Source organism: Sus scrofa, chromosome 1 (assembly GCF_054392235.1).
Source record: "Sus scrofa isolate SSC_HxYL_T2T_F1_AM1 chromosome 1, Sscrofa_HxYL_maternal_Yorkshire_Landrace_v2.0, whole genome shotgun sequence".
Classification (NCBI taxonomy): Eukaryota; Metazoa; Chordata; class Mammalia; order Artiodactyla; family Suidae; genus Sus; species Sus scrofa.
In genome coordinates this window covers 266423407-266446899 of record NC_139383.1, presented here as the reverse complement: position 1 = coordinate 266446899, position 23493 = coordinate 266423407, and the positions used below count along the sequence as shown (strand labels likewise).

General features: G+C 45.8%; 1 protein-coding gene and 1 long non-coding RNA gene across 2 annotated transcripts in view; one reads left to right on the top strand and one right to left on the bottom strand.

Moving 5' to 3' along the window:
* Nucleotides 1-22453, bottom strand: part of LOC102161373 (uncharacterized) — a 358117-nt gene extending 335664 nt beyond the window's left edge. The window contains exon 1 of the long non-coding RNA XR_014825986.1: nucleotides 22369-22453. This is a non-coding gene — a long non-coding RNA (uncharacterized LOC102161373). The remainder of the gene's footprint in view (nucleotides 1-22368) is intronic.
* TNC (tenascin C) overlaps nucleotides 1-23493 on the top strand; it is a 96971-nt gene that overhangs the window by 52787 nt on the left and 20691 nt on the right. The window contains 3 exon segments of the mRNA NM_214230.2: nucleotides 6635-6907; nucleotides 16238-16510; nucleotides 22643-22765. Coding sequence (NP_999395.2) covers nucleotides 6635-6907; nucleotides 16238-16510; nucleotides 22643-22765 — 669 coding nt within the window.

Sequence of the window (23493 nt, the reverse complement as noted above, 5' to 3'; positions counted from 1 at the left end):
GAGGACTGAGGTCCGTGGACCTGCCTGGGCTCAAAGCAGGCACTCACTATAGCATCACCATCCGTGGGCTCACACGGGACTTCAGCACAGTCCCTCTCTCTGTTGAAGTCCTGACAGGTATTCTAGACAAGTTCATTCATTTGCTTGCTCCCACTCTCTCTGCTCAGGAGAGATCAAGGCCCTTCCCTGCTCTGAACTGGGTTCAGCCCCTACCACTGTGGGGAATACTGATGAGTCAGGCCTGCTTCCCTCCAAATGGCCTGCCCCTTATGTGGCCAAGTCCTAGTCTTAGCATGGCAGCCAACTCCATGGAAAATTCCACCTCCTCTTCTTCTACATAAATTAAGAGGTGACTTTTCTTTCCAAGCAAGTTTCAGGCATAATCTCTAAAAAGTTGGAAGGCACACTCTGTGAATGGGAAGAAAAAAGCAAAACAAAACACTGATCTAAGCCCATTGTAAGAACACACCAGGGAGTTCCCTTCATGGCTCAGTGGTAATGAACTGACTGGTATCCATGAGGATGCGGGTTTGATACCTGGTCCTGCTTAGTGGGTTAAGGATCTGGCATTGCCATGAGTTATGGTGTAGGTTGCAGATGCGGCTTGGATCCCATGTTGCTGTGGTGTAGGCCAGCAGCTGCAGCTCCGATTCAACCCCTAGCCAGGGAACTTTCATATGCCTCGGGTGCACCCCTAAAAAGACAAAATAAAAAAGGACACACCAAAGACTCCCCAAAACCCCATTTGTGTGTCAAGAATAGAAGTTGTGAACAATTTGCAGAACTGTCTTTCATTCCCAAAGACTGACGAGAAAAGCCCTGGCTTTAGTGCCAACAAATAGAGTGTGCTCAGCACCTGCTATAAGTCATGCATCTGCAGTCAACACTAACCAGACAACTCATCCCAACCGTGGCCAAAATGCCATCTCACCTGAATCTCAGTGTGCAACTGCCTTTTTTAGTAACTCAACAACTCTGTGTCCTTATGCAGAGGAGGTTCCAGATCTGGGGAACCTCACGGTGACGGAGGTTAGCTGGGATGCCCTCAGACTGAACTGGACCAGCCCAGAAGGGATCTATGAACAGTATGTCATTGAGGTCCAGGAGGCTGACCAGGCCAAAGAAGCTCACAGCCTCACGGTTCCTGGCAGCCAGCGCTCCATGGAAATCCCAGGCCTCCGGGCTGGGACTCCTTACACAATCACCCTGCATGGCGAGGTCAGGGGCCACAGAAGTCCACCCCAGACCGTGGAGGTCACCACAGGTATACGACCCTCCTCCCAGACCAGGGACATGACTGTCATTGGAAGAGAGAAAAGTCCCCATGTGTCAGCCTTATCTCCAAGCTGCTGGCAGGCAGTGTGATCATAAGCTCTAATTCAGGAAGGTCCGGGCTGGAATTCCAACTTACTGGCTGAGTGTTCTTGACGATCTCATGTTACACCTCTGAGCCTTCTTGTCTCATCTTCGAATCAGAGATAATACTCCTACCTCAGAGCACGGTCATGAGCAGTAAGTGAGATAATGAATGGAGGTACTTAGCCAAGCACCCATATGTAGTAAATTTTCAATGGCAAATAGAAAAATTGATCAGAGAGCAACATATCATAATACAAACAGCGTAAACTGTAGGTCTGTGACACAAGAATAAGGTCAGAACTTTCTAGAGATATCTTACCATTAGTGGCCTCCGAGTCACTAACTGCCACCCATCTGGCAGTCAGACTTCCACAGAATAACCTCTGAAAGGATCTATCGTCCCCTACTGACATTAGCCAGGTCTCTCTCTCTCTCTCTCCTTAACAGCTCCTCAAGGCAGGGTGATTCCCAAAAAAGGACAGTCACATTTGACTTCAAAGTTTTTGATTCAGTTTGGAGAGGAAAAACAATTCATCTGAATTTGTCCCCTGAAAATATGTAACTCCATCTGTTATAGAAAACGCCGTGCTGGTCATGAGGTTTCTAGAAACAACTTTAAAAAGGGCCATGGGAAAATAGGCCTGGTGTGGGGGAGTAGGGGTTTTATGCTGGGCCCTAAGCCCATGCCCGTCTCTTCACATCCTGTGTTTTGAAAATGCCACTCAAATGACTTAATCAAATGAATTGTTTTTCTTGCTCATCTATACCAGATAAACTTGGTCCTTGCTAGAAACTACTCACAATTCCCCAAATAAGAAAAGTAATGTTGCGAGACACCTAAACTGGCCAGATTATCAGTGGCCTGTGTTTCCTGGAATATTATCAAACCAAACAAGAGCAAAAGGGGCCTTTGAGACACATGCATCTGGGAGCAGGATGCTAATGATCTACATCTGTGGCTTGTAAACGTGTTTTTAGAAGCAGAATTCCTTTTGCACATGAAATCTTACAAGGAACCCCACAATATAACAGACAGATGAACAGATGTTATGTTCTTGGTGATCTGGGAAGGAGGGCTGCCTATATCCATGTCCCCAATCCATTTCTTCCAAAAAAGGACCAATTCTATGTGGAACACAGTTTGACTACAGACCCTTCAAAAGGTCAAGTCTGCCCAAACTCTCCTTTGGCTCTGAATCCTGGGAATACCTGAGAACAAGTACCCCATACCTTTTTTGGCTGAAATTCAGCAGGTACTTTCTTGTCTGACTTCAAATCCATGGCCACTTCAGCCTTAAAAAGAGAAGCTGGGAGACTGCATTTCACCCTGAGCAGGATTCCACTAAGCAGTGAGTTTTTCCATATCTGGAACCCAAACCTTCTAAATCAGCAGTGACTACATTAAAATTCCTTTCTACACTGTAGAAAAATGAATAGTGGGCCCTGCTCTGCACCATGTGCTGAGCAAAACACAATCACTTTTAATTAAGAGTAGACAGTTCACACAAAAGGCCTTGTTTTGTGAGGCAGACATTCTTCATTCAGACACAAAATGCTATCAGAAGGTGGGAGGGAAAGTGCCAAGCCAAGAATCCAGTATGGAACGTCTGATCCCTAAAACCTGAGAGAAAGTCCAGAGATAAAACATCAGACTTGTCCAAACCTGATTTTGTATGTGCTTCATACACCCAGTCAAAGAGCCTGTGGCCAGCAATGAAATGATCTCTCCAACATCCAGTAATGAAGTGAATTCCAGAACTTCCCTCCCAAGACATGACCAAGAAGTTCCAAGGGGAAACATCAACAAAATGATATACTGTCAGCTCTCAGCATCTGCAGGTTCCACTTTCACAGATTCAACCAACCACAGATCAAAAATATTAGGAAAATGATCCCAGCAATCTCCAAAGACAAAACTTGAATTTGCCACGTGTTGGTGACTATATACGTAGCATTTATATTGCATTAGGTATTATCAGTAGTCTAGAGATGATTTAAAGTATACATGAGACGGCACTGTATAGGTGGCATGCAAATAGTACACCCTTGTACATGCACCCTGGGTATGTTATCCGTGGGGGCCCTGGAGCCAGTCCCCCGAGGATACTGAGGAGCAAGTGTGTATCTGTTAGGCTGCTACTATCGAGCCCTCACTATGTGTTAGGTGTGCTGTCAGGTATATATGTCAGGTAGAAATGCAGAAGTTCATAAATATTATCATTCAGTCATTACACTTTCCAATTTAATGGTACTGTTATCTCTAATTAAAGGTGAAGAGAACAAGGCTCAGAGATGAGCTGGGTGACATGCCCAAGATTATACAGCTAGCAAACACTGGTGCTGGAATTCTAACCAAGGCCCATCTGCCTCCAAAGCCTGTAATTGTAGCCAGTTCCTACTTCCCTTACCCCGACCTGCAATCTCATCTTTTCCATGGGCTCCTTAGGTGCTGGTCATTCATGATCCTCAGAGACCTTCCGGTGGGTCATCGGTGGTCGTGATGGCACTGCCATCTCAAGAATGAAGGACGTACATGTTTCCTTCCCCTTTCTCCCCATCTTCAACTCCTGAAGAAAGCTGTGGTCAGACCACTGCAGTTCACACTGGAAAGTCCCCTAGACCCAGCATGTCCACACACACACAAACACAAGAAAACCTCTTGGCCCTTTCTCCCTTCCCTAGAGCTGGGCTGTGGGACGTTTGGTTTCCTTGTTTGGGGTTTGCAAGACTGACAAACTCCTCTCTGTCCTTCTTCAGCGGAGCTCCCCCGGCTGGGAGACTTAGTCGTAACTGAGGCTGGCTGGGATGGCCTCAAACTCAACTGGACCGCGGCTGACCAGGCCTATGAGCACTTTGTCATTCAGGTGCAGGAGGCCAACAGGGTGGAAGCAGTTCAGAACCTCACGGTGCCCGGTGGCCTGCGGGCTGTGGATGTTTCGGGCCTCAAGGCCGCCACCCCCTATAGAGTCACCATCTATGGGGTAATCCGGAGCTATAGGACACCAGGGCTCTCTGCTGAGGCCTCCACAGGTACCTTCCTCTCCCTGTCCATGAAGCTTTCTCTTCCAGAGATGCTGCAAGGAGTCAGCTTCTGCCCGAATCTAAAGCCTTTCCATGCGCCCATTAGCTGCTGACCTTGCATGTTCAGAGACCTCCCTACCGGCTGTGCCTTGGTCCAGATGCCTTTGACGTGTCAGGAATGAATGCTGCCTTTTCAGACCTCTAGCCTCTCCCAGACCTTACCTGTCCAATCCTACAGCTGCATCTCTTCTGAATGATGGCTTTCCAGTTCAGGAGACAGCTTGATGGTTTTAATTCTCTTCCCCAGTGCTTGGATCTAACTAAAAGCCCACCTTTCCCACATGTGAGTTCTGGTGGAGCACAGATTATTTACTTTAGAGGGTCTTTTTGCTGGTTAGAAATGGTGCTTTACTATCCGGAATCCCTCAAGGGTATGGGCACCATGGTTCTTGCATTTAAAAGAAATGTTTTAATTTAAAAGTTTCTTTAAAATGCACTGAGTATAATAAGAGAACTGAATTACCCTCCTCTGGGCCATTCTCTCAGATACTGAGTCATTGTTAGAACATCAAATTAGCAAATAGCTAGGCCAAAAAAGAAAAAAAAAAAAATCACCCAATTATGACTAGAGACAGTACCAAAGAAAAAGCCATTCATTAGCAGAAGTACACACAGCAGCACTTGAAGCAAAGAATGTCCTGGGCTATGAATGTCAAAGATCTGATGCCCTTTTTGCTCTTTTAATCAAGAGCTGCTCCCCGGACTGCTGGCCTTTGGATGGCACACTCCCAGCCCAGACCCAGGAGGTACACTACAGGGTCCTCATGGCTCTGCCCCAGTGACAGAACGTTCAGTGTTTCCCGGGAGCCTGTTCGAGAGGGCAGCCCTCCGCAGCCCTGGTTTCCGTAGCCCATCCTTCCATGGGCCTCTATCAGTCTGAAGTTGAGCAGAGGCTGTGTCTGGTTTTGCAAATGCCTGCCCCAATCTTGCGTGCAAACCTGTTTGTCTAGCTGATTTCAGCAAAAACGTAGCTCTGCATTTTCGCCCCAATCGTTTCAGTAACTCTCTGTGAGATAAACATACAGTACAAAAAACTGCCACATGAAGGGTGACCCTGAAATGCCTCAAAACTGAAGCTGAGGCTGCCCTGGATGGACCTTTTATCTAACATCTATCAACCAGCCTTTCTCAGAAGGCAGAGAAATCACCCACCACTTCTGATCTTTCCTGCAGATCTTGTGGTTTGGGAGTTCTTAGTATTTTTATGTTTTTTTTTTTTTTTTCTTTATAATAGTAGCAACATTCTTGCTTCAGAAGAGGTGGTCTGTGGGGAGCAAGGGCCATAATTGCATCTGATCTGCATTTCACCAGCTCTCTTGGGATGGAAGGTTTTCTCCTTACTCTCCAGTGAGACAACACCAGCTTTTCAAACCCTATTTCTTAATCCTGTTGCTCAGAAAAGCACTGGTAGGATCATCTCTGAGACAAAATGGTATTTCTTGGCTGAACGGGGTTGCCTGACGGCCTTGCCTTGGCTCAGCTCTCTTGGTTGGCAATTCGATGCTAGCCTTCTTGGTCCACGTAGGAGCAGTTAAGAAAGGACAAGCCATTTTAGCAGAATAGGAGAACAGCTGGCCCTCATCAGAAGTCTGATGGAAATACCAAGAATTACACTGACAAATTGCCAACTCCCTTTAAGTCACAAAGTCAGAAGCCTCAAGGTACCACCTTGGGAGAGGGATGGTGTCAGAATTACTTAGTCATCATTTGAATAGATGGGCGCTCCCTCAAAGCAAAGGGTGTCTGCCAGAGGGAGCCAAGGACTTGGGGTCCCCTGAGTACAAGTCAAGAGACTGGAAGCTGCCAGCACTTATATCTTCTGACCGATGGCCAACATCCCTGAGGTGGGGCTCCCAGAAGCAACTGGGCTTTGGCAGAGCCGTTCCTGCCGCTGTCACTCAGCATGTCTCCTCACAGGCCGGCTCCCTCGGCCAGCCTGTGATCATGTGCGGCAGCTCCGGAGCCAGGCAATTTAACTACCATACCTTCCTTTTTGTACTTTTCTTTTAACAAATCCCCTTTTCCTCTCCTCCCATTGGCACTGACGGCTAACATTGCTTCATTTCGCCCTAACCATGAATGGTCAGGTCTTTCAGCCCGGCTCCGGTTCTATTAACAACTGCAATCTTAAAACACAAGGGCAATGATTAATGCACATTTCTTTGTTTCTTCTCTCCCATCCCTCCTTTTTCAGCTGGAGAACCGGAAATTGGAAACCTCAGTGTTTCCGACATCACTCCTGAGAGCTTCAGTCTCTCCTGGACAGCTACCGAGGGGGCCTTCGAGACCTTTACCATTGAAATTATTGATTCCAATAGGTTCCTGGAGACGATGGAATATAATATCTCTGGTGCTGAACGAACTGCCCACATTTCAGGGCTCCGCCCCGGTAATGATTTCATTGTCTACCTCTCTGGCCTCGCTCCCGGCATCCAGACCAAACCCATCAGTGCCACAGCCACCACAGGTACACACACGTTTGACCAGTCCTAACGCCCTCTCTCCAGTGTCTCTTTTGCAGGTTGAAGCCACTCCTTCCTGCCCTTGGAAGCACAGGCCATGGGGCACTCACTGTTCTGTGACACTAGGCGGGAGCACTATTTAATGTACCTCTTTTCCAGCAGAAGCCCAAAGGGTGACTTTCCTGATTGATCCCTGACCAGAACCTGTGCGGCATAAAACGTAGTTTGGTCCAGGTGACGACACTGAATCTGGAGAAAAGAATTCTCCCCATCAGTAACTAAAACGCCAAAATGAGAGCTGTCCTCGACTTGTAAAGACATCCACGTCAGTCAGGGGGCTCCTAAAAATTACATTTGGGGCTACCTGTCTTTGTCTTCCTAGTGCCTTTGACAGCATAGTCGCCAAAGAACCTCATGATTTAATGAAACTGAGTTGAGAAAAGGATGAGACAGGGCAAAGATTATTCATCAGGGGAGTGAAGAGGAAGCAATGCCATCGAGCCCACCCCCATTCTAATGTCACCTCTGAGAGAAACGACGAGAACGTGTTGGCTTGCTCACAGAATAGGGAATGGTAGATGGCAAAAATAAAAGTAGGACAGGCATGTTTAAATAAGGAACTTGGTTAACTAAAGAGTGAGCTGCTCTCACTAAATCTGTGGGATCTGCAACATGCACCCCATCAGAGACGCTCTCTGGAATACAGCAAAAGAGAATTCTACATGAATTCTGGAAAAGAGAGCCCGGTCCATTCGAATTAGCCTTCCTAAGCACATTATGGACAATCCCTTCTCTTGACAGATAAAACCAGACATCATAAACTGGAACGTTATTTGCGGACTAAACACAGCAGAGTTTTTTCTTCTGAATCACAAAAGGGGGTCCCATGTCCTAGGGACATTCTAGAAAAGGGGCCATTAACATTGGAATATCAAAACTAGCTATCATTTAAGTCCCTCATGGCTGAGGGAGGGTCTGTATTCATCCTATTGAGACTACAGATTGTTATCAGCGTGGTTCAGGGGCAAAGCAGAGAGCCGGAATTACCTTTTTCTCACCTCAGCCAGATGAAAGTATACCAAAACCTAGGGAAGAAAATTAGTCCACCATATGTATTTGTTTCTCATGACTCAGGTTGGGTTTCAAAAAGGGCAAGTCCCTTTACCAGGGCATAAAGGCTAAAGCTTTATGGATTTAGTCTTACATATTTTGATTCTGACCCCCTAAGAGTGTTTTAAATTGACACGCTTTCATATTTTTTTCTTCCTGCTCTAGTAGCCAAACCTCTCCTTAGCCACCTCACTGTCTCAAACATGACCTCAGGCAGTGTGTCCATCTCATGGACAGGAGTCTGCCTTTGATAGCTTTCTTATAGAAGTTAGGGATTCTGATCACCTCCAGGACACGGTAGTGCGTTCCGTGCCTGTGGCGTCTCGCAGCCTTGTCATCACCAACCTCCAAGCTTCTTCTAATTACACTGCCCACCTGCACGGGCTGCTTGGTGGGCAGCGTGCTCAGACCCTGACCGTCCAGGCCACCACAGGTATTTCCCACGATGGGTTCTTCACTCTCCATTGAACTTTCTCCAAACAGGGTTCCAAAAAATCACCCCCGACCCATTTTTCATCCTCCTGGTTCCTCTGGATCCTTCTCGAATTTGATAGAGCCACCCAAATCAGAGCTTTAAAGCTTTAAAAAGAAAAACTCTCCCCCAAATTAAGGAACTTCTGGGTCAACCTCTTTTTCCTCAATAGCCACTCACATCTGGAGTTGTACTACTTGTTCGTATACAGTTAACCTGATGTGCTTTGGTTGGATTTCTAAATCATCCTTTCATCTGATCTTGAATAATCTTTTCCAGTTCCCATTATCATTTGCCTGTGGTCTTTCTAATCAGAGTTTGCCTATGGCACGTTCAAAGGGGCGTCTGCATGCCGGTACTGGTTCCTCGGTCAGAAGGACCTACTTTCTTTTCTCCTCCACCAAGAGTTTAAAAGTGGTGTCAACTTGCATGCTGAGAAAGAGACCTCAAAACAAATCCCAAGACCTACATAAGAGGACCCAGTGGGCTCATCTTCTTCTTGAGACTTTTGCCTGCGTTCCCTACAAACCGCCTGCTCTTTTTTGACATGTACCCTCTCAAGCATGTCTTGTCATCCTACTGTTGTTATCTGTCACAAAGCATCAGTCTTCCTCTCATCTACCTTCTCATCCAAATCTTGGTGCATGTGGTGAACATTCAGAGCATTAAGTTTTGGAAAATGTCTGTCTTTCCTGGAAGCAGACAGCATGTCAAGGAATTGTTTCAAAGGATTAGAAGCAGTGAGAGAAAAACACCCCCAGCTTGCATGGAACACTGACTGGACCCTAACTGCCATTCTCCTTCTGAGTTTTTTTCTTGCATCTCGCTTTTCAGCTTGGTTGCATCCTTTGAGAGACAGCTATAAATTAAGCTGACCTCAAGAACCTAGGTCTTATTCTGCATGATAAGTGTGTTGGCGATTCCAGCCTCTGCCCGGTAGCATGAAAAGCGTCCTCATACATATCCTTAATTCGGGAGATTCCTTCCTCATCAAAATATAAAGAAAAAGCAGACAGAGTCTCATCTGGAGGAGCATTTCACTATTTGTGTGGCTGAAGTCATTTGCCAATGCTGTAGCTGAAAATTATAGCATCATTATCTTCTCAAACTAATTGCTAGGGAGGAAATCCCATGCCATTATTTATGGCTATATTCTGCTCCAGAGCCAGATTCCTTTGTCCTCAGAGACTTGATGGCATCGAGTTATGCTCTGTGGTTAAGCAGTTAAAGTTCTCTGTCCTCCAAACACGGGAGCTGCAGCAAAACAACTCCCAAGTCCTTGGAAGAAACAGTCTGCCTTTTCCAACCCTAAATCCTGATCCTAGGGTCTCAATCCTCCAGGACTATTGCTTCTCTCTAAAATACGGTCTGGGCTGAACTTATTTTAATGTTAAAATTATTTGATAAATGTACATTTAGGTGACCAGACCATATACATCCCAGTTGAAACAAGCAGTGTAAGCCCCCTACATTAAAAAGTGAGCTGATCTCACCCCTGATTATCTAGATGTTAAGGGACAAGAGAAACTTAACCTCAGTGGAAGCATCCGTCTTTCCAAATGATCCAGGAGGTGAGTTGCATAATAAGAAAATGCAAAGTCCAACTCTGTCTTCCTTTAACTTTTACATATACCAGGGCTTTTTAAAAGGAGGCCATTTTCACCTTTACAGCACTTACGCCAAAATGTAGATTTTCCCATGGTGCGTACATTTGGGTTTCTGAATACCACAAAGAATTTCTCTTGTGTGGGTATTAACCTTTAATCTGTGCAACCCAAACAGATCAAAGGAGACTAAATCAGGACAATGGCCAAGTTGCATTTTCTAAGACATGCTCAGTGGCACACCAGTAACTTAAGATGTTCAGAGACTATTCCTCAGAAATGGTTTAAGTTATGAAATGCTGGACGAAACAAAACTAAGTAGGTTTCTTTAGCGAACCGGCACTGCAGAGCTTCTGAAATGCCAGCATGCTTCGTGAATGTCTGGGGTGAGATATAACACTCCATACGGTATGAAGCTATCTTTTCTTGGAACATCTTACAGAGCTCGTGACCCATCACAAACCTTAGATAAATGGAACCTTAATACACCCCTGCATTAATTCTATCTACTGCTGTAATGGCTTCTTTGCTTTTCTTCACACATGACTAGCAAATGGTCATGTCTCTGCTTAGAAAGAATGTGAATCCTCCCCTGCAGAGAAAGCCATATATTCTCTAGCAGGTTAATCAAGGCAGGTGGCGACACAGCCTCCTATGCTGCCTTTCTGCAAATGTTATAATACTTTCATGTTCTATGGCTACGTTCTGAAGAAATCCTCTGCTTCCTCTAATAACGTGTCTCTCTCTCTCTGCCCCTGTTCCTTCCCCTTCAGAGCCAGAGCCACAGCTGGGCACGCTAATCCTTAGCAATATAACTCCTGACAGCTTCAACGTGTCATGGACCACTCAGGCTGGGCCCTTTGCAAAGATCGTTATCAATGTTAGCGACTCTCACTCGCTGCATGAGCCCCAGCAGTTCACGGTCTCAGGAGACGCGCAGCACGCTCACGTCACGGGCCTGCTGGAGAACACGGGCTATGACGTTAGTGTGGCAGGGACCACCTGGGCTGGGGACCCCACCAGAGCCCTCACTGCCTTTGTCGTGACAGGTACTCACTCAAAGGTTCTCGCTTGTCTGTTCGGATTTCTAAAATGGGGAAAGGGAGGAGAGGGGCTAGGCATTCTCAAAGGGAAATTCAACCCCAAACACGGTCTTCGTTCCACATGCAAATTCCTACGTGAAGAGAGAGCAAATACAACTGCACAGGGGGATCTGTCACAGCCACTCTTAGGAAATGGAGACAGGAGACTCGACAGGTGTTTAAAGCTGCCAAGGAATTCTGTGCCTGGTTTTAGAGGCTGTTGGATTCACAGTTTGGAGATGCTGGCTGAAGAGTGAGTTCTAAGCTAGCAATGGCCTACGGGCAGAAATTTTGTCCATATATCATGCTAGGTAAAGCAGCCCATAAATTACCTGCCCGGGAAATAAAATAACGCATTGTTTTCTTCTAAAAAAGTTACTTCTTCTTAAGGCTGACATCTACAACAGATTAATAAAGCTCCAACCTAAGACAGTAGATAAAGCCGATTTTAATTAAGCCTTGCCCATTCATAAAACTCAACTTCTTATTTCTCTTCGAATTACATAAGGGAATAGTTTTCTATTTCCGTTCCTAAAATTATCCTAAGTCAATGGCCAAGGCTGAAAATGGTGTCGACATACCAAGTCTCTAGTCTGAAACGCCTCAGAAAATATTGAGAAGTCTCCTGCCTTCCACTCATGATAATTTTTAGGAGACCAACTTTGCTGGCTTATTTTCACATTAAGCCCAGCCTCTCTTAAGGTCTAAACTGCTATGAATTGTTGTTTATCTAAGTAAATATTTGAATAAGTTCAACCAAATATTTAACTGCAGGCAGCAAGGTCTCCTAGGAGAGTAAGGATTTTGCAATCAGACCTGTGCGGTTTCTAATCCTCTCTCACATCTTTTTAGCTACATACACTTGGCCAAACCTTACCTTCTCTGAAGCCCACTCCCTCATGTAGGAAGAGAGGGTGCTCACAGGCACTGCAGGCAGCCTTGTCTCAGGATTAAAAGGGTCTGGTGAAATGTAACTGCCTGGCGTCCAGGAGGCATGTGGTAGATGCTCAGTGCTTTCCTCTACCGCCCATCAGTACGAGGAAGGTGGTATTCCTAAAAATAAGCAACAGGCCTAATAGAAACAACAGACCCATGCAATCATGACCTTCCTGTGATTTTTAAAAGAACACTGGACATGGTTTAATGTAAGATCAAAGGGTGGTTATCTCTCTGTCCAGTTATCTAATGTGAATTCAATTGTTCGGACAGTCTTCAGGGGCAGAACAGGGCAATTCCTTCCGGGGGCAGGGCAGGGAGCATCCATGGCGTGAGAGCCCCACTGCCCAGGAGGGGAAGCATGGCTGGCTGGCCACAGATCCCAGCAGGCCCTTACCTGTAGCCTCTTACAGGACCTCCCACAGAACAGAGAGAAGAAAAGGAGGCTGGGAGAGCAGGTCTTGGGAATCCTAGATCCAGTTACAGCATTGTCTCAGCTAATCCTTGATGTGAAAAGACTGCATTTTCAAAGAAGGATATTTTAAAAAGAGAGAAGAAAAAAAAAAAAAACTGAACATGAGGGACTATAAATAACAAGCCCTTGATGGACTAATTAGCCTGAACGCCCTCCTTTTCATCAGAATTCTCTGCTTTGATGGCATGGAAGTTCGAGGAGGCCAGTTATCAGAGAAAGGCGCCACTTATCTAAACAAAGCTCTGCAACAGAATTCTAGACCCTTGTCTTGCAGACAAAGAAGTCTATTAGCACAGTATATGTGATTTCATCTTTGATAGAGTTATGATTTTGGAGAGATTCTTGTTTGATTTTAAAAAAAAAATCCTCAAAACAAATACCAAGTGGTTCAAAATAAGTACAGGCACCCCAAGCCACAACAGTACTTAAATCTTTGCTTAGTGGGTGAAAGCGCTCAGTCAGTCACCAAACATTTCTTTTTTAAAACATTTTTCTTTATGGGCCATGGATTAGACTCTGGGCATTAGTCTAAGGTCACTTATCTCTTTGAATGTTTCCATTTGGCTGCAATGAAGAAGCAGGCTCTAAAACAAGAGGCAGCTAAAGCAGCCTTGGTCACGGAATTCCCATCCCCGTGGCCCCTCTGAAAAAAAATAAACACATTCACTGTTCCTGTGTTTTGTTTTCCTAAAGGGGAGGCCCTGGGCCTTCTCCACTAATCCTGCTTATGCCTTGGGTCTTGTCAGCACTGAAGTAGACTCTGGGTTAGGGTGTGGAAAGAACATTGAACTTGGAGGCAGATGACCTGGGCTGGATCCCAGCTTAGCCACCTAGCGGATATGTGATCTTAGATAAGTCACTGACCTCTCGTTTCCTTTGCTGCCATGGCAGAGAAGAGGGGAAATAATATCTACTTACAGTAGATCATTGTGAGACTCCCTAGGATAATGGACCTGAAGCCCTGTCCATTGGGAAGTACCGACAGAAATTGTGCTGATACAGCTCACTCCTTTGGGGGATCTCAATATGTGAAAAGATCCCTGGCATCTATGAAATAAGAGTGCCTGAGACACATATGTTTGGTGAATGAGTGAACAAATGATGATGACAGAACTTACTGAAGATCCAGACATGTCCTTATCTCTAACCTCATCCAGGAAAACAAACAGGAAAAGAAATAGCAAACCTCAGACTTCCTTACTGGACCATAATCATAACTTGTTCATTTGGTCCCATGAAAAGTCTCACCTCTTTCCTGTATCTCAGCTTGTGAGGTTGTCTGTCACTAACTGGCCCAATCTACTTAATTCAAAATGTGCGCCAGAAGTGGAATGGAAACATATGAAGGATACCAGAAAGGAAGTATATTTACAAAAATAAGATAAAGAAGTTGACTTCCTTCAAGATCACAAGTTAGTGGGAAACAGATGAAGGGGTCCAAACCGAAGGCAAGGTATTCAATTTTATAGGGGAAGAAACCCATGGCCTCTCAAGTCAGACCCAACTAAAACCTTGCTCCATCACATGCTAGCTCTGTGACTTTGGCCAAGTCAATCAACTTCTTTGAAGCTCAGTTTTCTTACCTGAATAGCATCTCTCTCATAGGCCTTATAAGAGATTTATAGGAGACGATATCACCTGGCACCCAATAAGCTCTTACTTACTAAGCATTTTCTGTGCATGTAACATGTTTAATGATTAATTGGTTATCTATCAGTGTTCATGGAGACTTGTGCTTTCCCAGCAGAATCAGCGCTGCTAACCTGAGTCATTTTCATCCTTCCCTTCTTTCAGAGGCCCTGCCCCTTCTGGAAAACCTAACCATTTCCGACATTAATCCCTACGGGTTCACAGTTTCCTGGATGGCATCGGAGAATGCCTTTGACAGCTTCCTAGTAACGGTGGTGGATGCTGGGAAGCTGCTGGACCCCCAGGAATTCACACTTTCAGGAACTCAGAGGAAGCTGGAGCTTAGAGGCCTCATAACCGGCATCGGCTATGAGGTTATGGTCTCTGGCTTCACCCAGGGGCACCAAACCAAGCCCTTGAGGGCTGAGATTGTTACAGGTATTTTGGCTCAAGAGAGTCATTTTCTCCTCTTCCTGGTTCTCTCCCATGTAATCCATCTGTGAGATCACCGTGGTTTTAACATCCTTGTCCATGTCCCCTACTTAATCCATAGATGTGCCCTGTTCTTCACGTCCCCCTCCCACCTCTTGTCTTATGTCTCTAACGAGCACTGCCCTTGTCCCACTCCAGAAACGAGAAGGTCGAAAATTTTCCACCAGGTGTCCTGAATCCTTTTGACTATGTCTTGTCTGTAGCTCTTGTGTGCTTACTCCACACACCCTCCTCTGTGTGCATCCTGGCTGGTCCCCAGCTACATTTCAGCCTTCTCTAAAGAAATATGCCAACGAGTATATTTCAAACACTTACTACATTTGTCATCTCAAAGCCTCATCTGTGATCTTGACAAACTCACCAGGTGGGACTGTCATTGGAAAACCAATGGAGAATGTATACTGGTAAACACTAATGTCATAGAGATTCTTCAACAGGCTAAATCCATAATTTTCTCAACCCTAACAATTCCTAGAGAAGTACGGCATTAACAACTGTTAACAGTCCAAAGTCTGGGTTTCCCAAAGTCTTTCTAGAGATGACTAACTCTACAGAGTATTCACTCAAAGGGTCGACCTGATGAAGAAGTTCCAGTTCAAATACGTTTTGGAAACCCTGAGTTAAACATGGTTTAATAGGACCCTTGACCACAAGGCTTTACGGAACATCCTAACGTGCATGTTTCTCTCCAAGCGAGACTAACCCAGACATTATTTCCCAAACTTCCTTGACAATGGATATCTTTAAAGGGGAAGATGATCAAACAGGAATGGTTTGCTCGGAGTACACTTTGGGAAACTCAGCTCTAAATGTACCTTGGCATTGAGTTTTGTCTAGTCGAGGCAATCTAAGATAATACCTCAGGTCTAAAGTAGGTAGCACAAGAGTCTTAGTTCTACCATCTGAACACTTACTGAATGGTTAACAGAAAAGCAAGCCAGTCAAGAGTAGGAGCCTTCTTTAGTAAAGCAGCTCCAAGAAAAAAAAAAAAAAAAAAAAAGAACATAACATTTATAACATTTTAAAAGCCATTTTTCTCAGGATCAAGAGAAGTATAATCAGCAGGATCATCACAGACAGCTCCACAGATCGTTAATGCTGGTTTATTTGTCTTTTCAAAAAGAAAAGAAGAAGGTCTCACAGAAGATGGGCGCTCAGCCACTGGAAGACAGAGAGCAAATGTAAACAAGTTACTGGCTTTGAACTTGTTTAGTAATGCATGAGGGGCCATTGCTGAGTCCAGATGTGGATTTATAGAATTGCTTTTAGACAAAACTCACACATGCAAATACCCACTTGGCTTGTATTGAATGTGTCAACTCTATCTCTTCCCCCCCCCCCCCGCCCCCCGCCTCCCACCTCCTAGATCTACTAGACATGTTCGTGTTGAATCATTTGACTTTCGGTATCTCAGGACGCTTCCATCTCTGAGAGCCGGGGCACCGCTGCACACTGACACCCCCGCTGGAGAGAAGGTTGCACGAGCCGGTGAATAATGTTCTCTCTCCTCCTTCCACCACTTTCTCCTCCTCTAGAAGCCGAGCCGGAAGTTGACAACCTTCTGGTTTCAGATGCCACCCCAGATGGTTTCCGTCTGTCCTGGACAGCTGATGAAGGGGTTTTCGACAGTTTTGTTCTCAAAATCAGAGATACCAAAAAGCAGTCTGAGCCACTGGAAATAACCCTACTTGCCTCCGAACGTACCAGGGACATAACAGGTCTCAGAGAAGCCACTGAATACGAAATTGAACTCTATGGAATAAGCAGTGGAAAGCGGTCCCAGCCAGTCAGTGCTATAGCGACAACAGGTACCGTATATATACATGGGAGAGAACAGAGGAAAGTTCACTGCTCTTCTTTTCACAGGGCTGGGAAATTGCAAGAGCTCTGGACACAGACCTGCTTGTGTTTGAATATGGACTCTTGATTCTAGGACTGGGTGACCAGGGACACGCTGGCTAAATCTCTAGGCAAAAAGGATATGCTGTCACTTAACAGTGTTGTGAGGATTAAATGAGATAATTCATGGAAAGCCCACAGCAGCAGGCCTGGCGCATGGCCAGGGCTCAATAGGAGAGACCTATTAACATTTTTCATTATTGTCATTAAGACAATTATTACAATCTTTTTTTTTTTTTTTCTAATTCCAAAGATCCTTCCTAGTGCCTATTATGGTGTTTTATCCAGAGATATACTCCCTTGTCTTTGGTCAAATGTTTGCACCATGTAGGGAAAAATGGAGAAGCGGGACCTCCACCTCCAAAGATGAACACTTGCAAAATGCTATGTGTGAACAGTCAGTGCCGTGCCCGGGAGGGGAAAAAGAGGAGGCTGGCAAGGTGGGCAGGGTGCTCTTCATGTGGTTCTCACAGCAACTTTAGCGGGCACCAGAGGGAGAAATGAAAATCCTTTTCAACATGAGTTGTTTCGGAGTTCCCTTTGTGGCTCAGTGGAAATGAACCCGACTAGGAACCATGAGGATGTAGGTTCAATCCCTGGTCTCGCTCAGTGGGTTAAGGATCCGGGGTTGCTGTGGGCTGTGGTGTAGGTTGCAGACATGGCTCGGATCCAGCGTTGCTGTGGCTGTGGGGAAGGCTGGCAGCTGTAGCTCTGATTCGACCCTGAGCCTGGGAACTTCCATATGCTGTGAGTGAAGCCCTAAAAAGTGAAAAAAAAAAAAAAAAGAGTTGTTTCAAGGAGAATAAAGACAGTTAATAGCACTACTGTTTATAATAATAATACAAAGACTAGCACGACTCTTTACAGAGAAAAGGAAAAACCTACAACAGTAGGGTGACTTCTTTCAGGTACCTGAGGGATATAGAGAAACAGCATTCTCTAGAGACAGATGCTTCAAAGAGGAACCAGCGGAAAGAATCACAAAACTACAGGCAGAGGTAAAGGGACCTGAGAAATGATATAGCCCAGACTCTTCTGTTTGTGCATGAAGAATCTGAGGCCCAGAAAGGTGAAGTGATTAGCCTAAGGTCACATAGCCAGATTTAGGGTAGAACCCAAAAATCAATGTATTTTAATACTATTAAATATAAGAAAATACATGCTGGCCATCTCTGAGAGTGGCACAGAGCATAACACTAGCCAATTCCTTCTCCTCTTTGTACAGAGAGCAGTATTTCATGATGCCAAGTTTCAGGACCGAACAACCTCCAAGAGGCCACCTGTAGAAATCACAGTCAGTATTTGTAGCCGTGGAGGAAACCACTCAGATCCAGGCAGCAATTCAGTCAGAGGACACACCCTGTTTCTTATTAACACAGACACCCTGTCCCCGGGATGCGGGTTCTGTCTCCACCTCCCTGTGGTTTCCCATGATAAACTTCAGATCTGAGGCAGAGCCTGCTTTTGACCTTGGTTTATAAACACTGCTCTTGAAAGTTTACTTTTGATCACTGATTTTGTTTTGCTGATCTTTTTTTCTAGAGGCCTTGCCGTCATACAGCAAAAACAAAGAGACCGAGCAACCATGGGCTTTTTTTTTAAGAAGAGAAAAGAAAAGGTTCTTTAGGATAGTCCTTCCTTCTTTGATTTCTTTCTCTGGGGCCTTGTAGTTCACAGCCAAAAAGAAGAGTGTGTGTGTGTGTGTCCCCGTGTGTGTGTGTGTGTCTGTGTGTGTGTGTGGCACATGTGCTCTGGTACTTGGAAAGGACAGGAGAGGTGGCCCCTGAGCACGCAGATGTCTAATTCACCTCATCACTTCATAGTGTCCCTTGTCCTTTTCCATCCTTCCTCCTTGTAAAGCCTGCTCTGCCATGTTCTGTTCCTCTGCTTCCTTATAAAAGCTGCCGCAAGTTCTCCTCTGGCTCCCTGCAGACAGGCTGCCCACTCTGAGTGCCCAGTGGCAGAAGGGGTGGCTGGAGGGTAAGCCTGCAGCCTCTGGGCCGACCCCTTGGGGTCTGACCCTTGCTCCACCTCTTCCCAGCTGTGCCAGCCTGAGCACGTCTCCTCTCCCCTCTGAGCCTCTGCCCCCTTGTCGGGCCGACAGAATTCAACTCAAAGGTCAGCCAAGAGGTTTATGTCAGATCATGAATGTCGAGTATTTTGTGTCCTTGCTCATTGCAACAATATTAGTTAGTATTATGTTTGAGTGATTTAGTGTAAATTGCATTTTTTTAATGGCCTGCTTGGTTTGAAAGGCAAAAGTTAAAGATATGATACATAGTGAAGCCTCTCTTCTCCTTTGTCCCTGCCACCCAGGTGCTCTCTCTAGAAGCAGCCAGTATTACTTACTCCTTTCTTCTGTGTCACAGCAGAAATATTCTATGCAGACAAGATTAGACATAAATCTATGGTCTCTTTCTAACCTTTTTTTTTTTTTTTTTTTTGGCACAGTGGTTAACATACCCACTCGTCCACATATTGGGGTGTGCCTATGCTTCTTGCCTATTAATAGACCTCAGAGATAATCCCACATACCCTGTGTATTTATGTCCTGACCAAGGCCATGAGCTGTTTGTTCCTCTTTCAGTCTCTGCATTTGCAGTGGCTCCTCTGCCCCTCTGTGCTTTGAGCCACTTCTTCACAATAGCAGTGGTCCCCCTTTGGGGAGCCCAGGCTTGCCAGGAGCTTCTTTTGCCTCTGCCTCTGGGAGTTCTATGCCAACACGCCTCTGTGTACTACCTGGAGGGGCCCCAGACTAGATGGAAAATTGTTCAAAATCCAACGACAGAGTAAGATGACTTCGTCATTCTCTGCTGGAGGTTCCCAGGGCCCAGCTCTGGGGTAGGACTCTGAAAGCCTTCTTTAAGCTCCCCCATCACTACCCCCAAATATACACCTCTGCCACTCTCTTCCACCTCCAAATCCAAAAAGGCTGTCGGTGGCCCTTCTCCCAACTCTGAAGGTGCCCCCTCTTACCCCACCTCACTTTCCCCAGCCAGGCAGCCCCCAAGCCTCGCCACTCAGTTCCAGTTCAGATGCACTTGAAACCACACCACAGAGCTGCAGCACCACTGTGTCCAGGGATCTGGGTCAGTGGGTCTACACGGACCCACCGCTCAGTAATCCTTGTTCTAAATGAACCCGGCTCTTTAGGCTCTGACTCTCATAAAGTGTAAAGATGATAACCACCAGTTATAAAGTATGCACTTCATGCTACATACAGCAGGGCAACCGACACACTTCACCTCACTGATTCACATGATGTAGACAGACCAAGTGAGTGCCACGATCAGCCCCATTTCACGGATGGGCAAACTGAGACCTAAAGGGCTAAAGTGTTTTTAGCTGGTAAGACCAGAATGGAATTCAACCCAGGTCAAGTGTAACTCTAAAATCCTTGCTCTTAAATCATACTGGCTATAATAATTGTACCCTTAGCTTAGCACAGGACTCACATATATTAAGGATTTAATAAAAATATGTTGAAGGGAAAGAATAATTTTTAAATGATTGTTAATGCCTACATTATTAAAGACATTTGCTCCAGATTTGAGGAGGCAACATTTAAAGCAAAGAACAGATAGAAGCCCTCTCTCTATTCAACCTCCTTGAAAACTTTTAGCATTCCAGATCTCCCTAATGGGACTTTTATTGAAAACCAAGAGTCCACGTGGAAAGACAAAGGTCTTGCCTTTCCTGGGTCTCCTCAACTTTGTTTTCAAAGTGATTTGTATTTTTTTCATAGTTGATTTACAGTGTTGTGTCAATTTCTACTGTACAGCAAAGTGACCCATTCATACACATATATGTATTCTTTTTCTCACATTATCCTCCATCATGTTCCACCACAAGTGACTAGATATAGTTCCCTGTGCTCTACAGCAGGACCTCGCCTTTTCAATAGGTCTGACTGAGTTGTTCTGCGAGGCGCAGCCTTCAGGCTCCCACGACCATCTCCTCCCCTGTGGTGCTAGAGACTCATAGACTATAGTTATGGCAGAAGGACACATGCTAGAATAACAGACAGCCTTCCACACCCAAGAAGGTCTGTTGTCTAAAATTACCATTGGCCCCTGAATTCCACGCCATTCTTCAGACTACACATGGCTATCTTTCTGCTATCATTTTATCAAGGATGTTCCCCAGGAGTGCAGACAGATAAGGCTCCAATTCTTACAGTTTCTAAGACAGGGCAGATAACATTGCCCTTCTGCAGATGAGAAAATCGAGATATAGAGAGGAGAGCTATGGCCACAAGATATACTTTCTAAAATGTGCCAGGACCTGCCCTGGTGAGGTTCATGGTCAGAGTGAAGTTGGAGTGGACCACGCTGACAGCAGGAGAGCCCCAGTGCCTGAGTGTACATAACTCAGTGGGTTTTTTTCTCAGCTGGCTTCATCTAGATCTTTCCTAGGGGCTACCTTAAAATGCAGGTGGCCCATGAAGGAAAGAGTCACATGGGAAAGAAAAAAAAGAGAGAGAGAGAGTATGTTTAGTGAATTCTCATGCGTGCCAGATTCTATGCTAGGGTTTTACATCCATTCTCTCTGCTAATCCTCAAACCGTTCCTGAAGGCAGGCATCACTTTTCCAACCAGAAGGATGGAACAGTTGAGGTGCCCAGAAATGCAGGGAACTGCGAGGTTGCCCACCCAGCCTCTCTGTGGTATTTGGACAATCAAGGTCTTCCGGGCTCCAGAGCCCTTGAGGTTTCCAAAGCTTTCCAAGGAGAGGGCGAATCCCCAGGCAGCCACAGAGGCTGGGGGTGGCCACCAGGTCACAGGAGCATGCCACAGGAAAAGAGAGCCAGAAATGGAGAGAAAAAACTCCCCCCAAGTGGGCTGTTGATTTAGGAACTTAATAGTCCACGTGGGTTGTAGAGGGGGAAAGATGAGGAAATGAGCTCCCCGGAGACCTGAAAATTGTTTCCTGAATTCTCTGGTTAAGCATGGTCAGCTAAGGAGGGCAAAAAACTAAGCCAAAAAATACACAGAGAAAAGCCAAAGGAAACTGGGTTTGCGGGGGAGTAACTGTCCCCAGGGCGGGACTTTCCCCGCAGGAAGACCCGCTGTCCACAGGGTGTTTGCTTGGCCGATGGGCCTGAGGCTGCTCCTCCGAGTTCTGAACCGCCATCCAGTTCTGGGGATGGGTTTATCAAGGTCGGTTTCCACGTGAACATTATTTCTAGGATCGAGGGGCTGTGCTCAGCTCTGTCGACCAGTCCTGGGACTTAGAAAGGTCACATCACAAGAATGTTCACTGGAGAAGTGAACCTCAGTTTAGCCCTCTATAAAATGGCTACAATCACACCTTCCTCACAGTGGTTTCTTTTTGCTTTGCTTTGCTTTTTTTTTTTTTTTGGCTTTTTTAGGGCCACACCTGAGACATAGGGAGGTTCCCAGGCTCGGGGTCGAATCGGAGCTGTAGCTGCTGGCCTACGCCACAGCCACAGCCATAGCAACACAGGATCTGAGCCATATCTGCGACCTACACCACAGCTCACAGCAATGCCAGATCCTTAACCCACTGAGCGAGGCCAGGGATCGAACCTGAGTCCTCATGGATGCTAGTCAGATTCATTTCCACTGAGCCACGATGGTAACTTCACAGTGGTTTCTAAATGAGGGTTAATCCTTATAAATTGCAAAGAACCATACACCTGTCAAGTCTTGGTATCATTTAATAAAAGGAACTAAAAAGCAAAGATTTGAAAAAATGCTAAAAATCAAAGGAGGGCATATTCCAAGCTGTGAAACCATTCACTTACCCTCACCGCCTTAGACATCAGCTGCAGTACGAACAGTCTTCTTGAATGAAACCAAATGGCAGCTCTACAGCTCTGGGCCCTGTACCTAAATGAAAGAGCAATTGTTCCCATCAAGTCCCAACTTGACCACACATCACCACATTCTCCATCCTAAAGGCTTGGCTCGGATGTAAACCAGAGGCTGAGTTTTTATGAAAAAGAAATTCTGGAAGGATCCTTCATGAGCAAGGTCATTAACTGTTTCTGGGTTTCTCCTGTGCTTTCTCCTTGACAGCCATGGGCTCCCCAAAGGAAATCACTTTCTCAGACATCACTGAAAACTCAGCCACTGTCAGCTGGATGGTACCCACTGCCCAGGTCGAGAGCTTCCGGATCACCTATGTGCCCATTACAGGAGGTAGGAGACTTGGGGAGGGGTGGCAGGGGTAGCTGGAGGCTTTGAGTGGAAGAGTAAAGAGATCTGATGACTCCACCCTCCATGGCCAAAGAAAACTATTTCTTTATATTTGACGCTGTCTTAGACAGACTTCATTTGTAAAGTGCTACGAGACCCTTGGAAGAAACTGTTTTGTGAAGCGTCCTGTCATGAAGATTTTTCTCAGTCTTGCCCTCCTTATATTCTGTGAGCAAGAGATCCCCAATACTGTTTTCACACAACGGCAGAAGAGGCTAAATCCACTGGCCTGTCTCTCTTTGAAGAAAGCTCATCTGCAAAGCTGGTCTTCACCTGAGGCTTTGCCTGTGGGTCCCAAAATCTGTCCCAACATAGGATGAGGAGCCGTGACTTAGCAGAGTTCGGGCTTCTAGCCCAGAGCACAGGGGCGGTGATAGAGACCACGGCAGGGGGAGGGGGAGTTAAGTCTGTCTAAAGACCTTCCCGGAGGGAGGGAGCGCCCTGTCAGCGGAAGCATGCACAGACAGGATCGTTGATAACCTCTTGAGAGAAATGCTCTCGCATCTCTGGGGGGAGGTTGGCCAACGGATATATGAGTTCCTCACCAGCCCCAAAATTCTAAGAACTATAAATTTAGGACTTTTTAACAAATGCAAGAGTACGAACTTGACCATGACCATCTTCTTCAATGGCAGAATCTCTGTTAGTAAGGGAGAAGTCGATATGTTCCT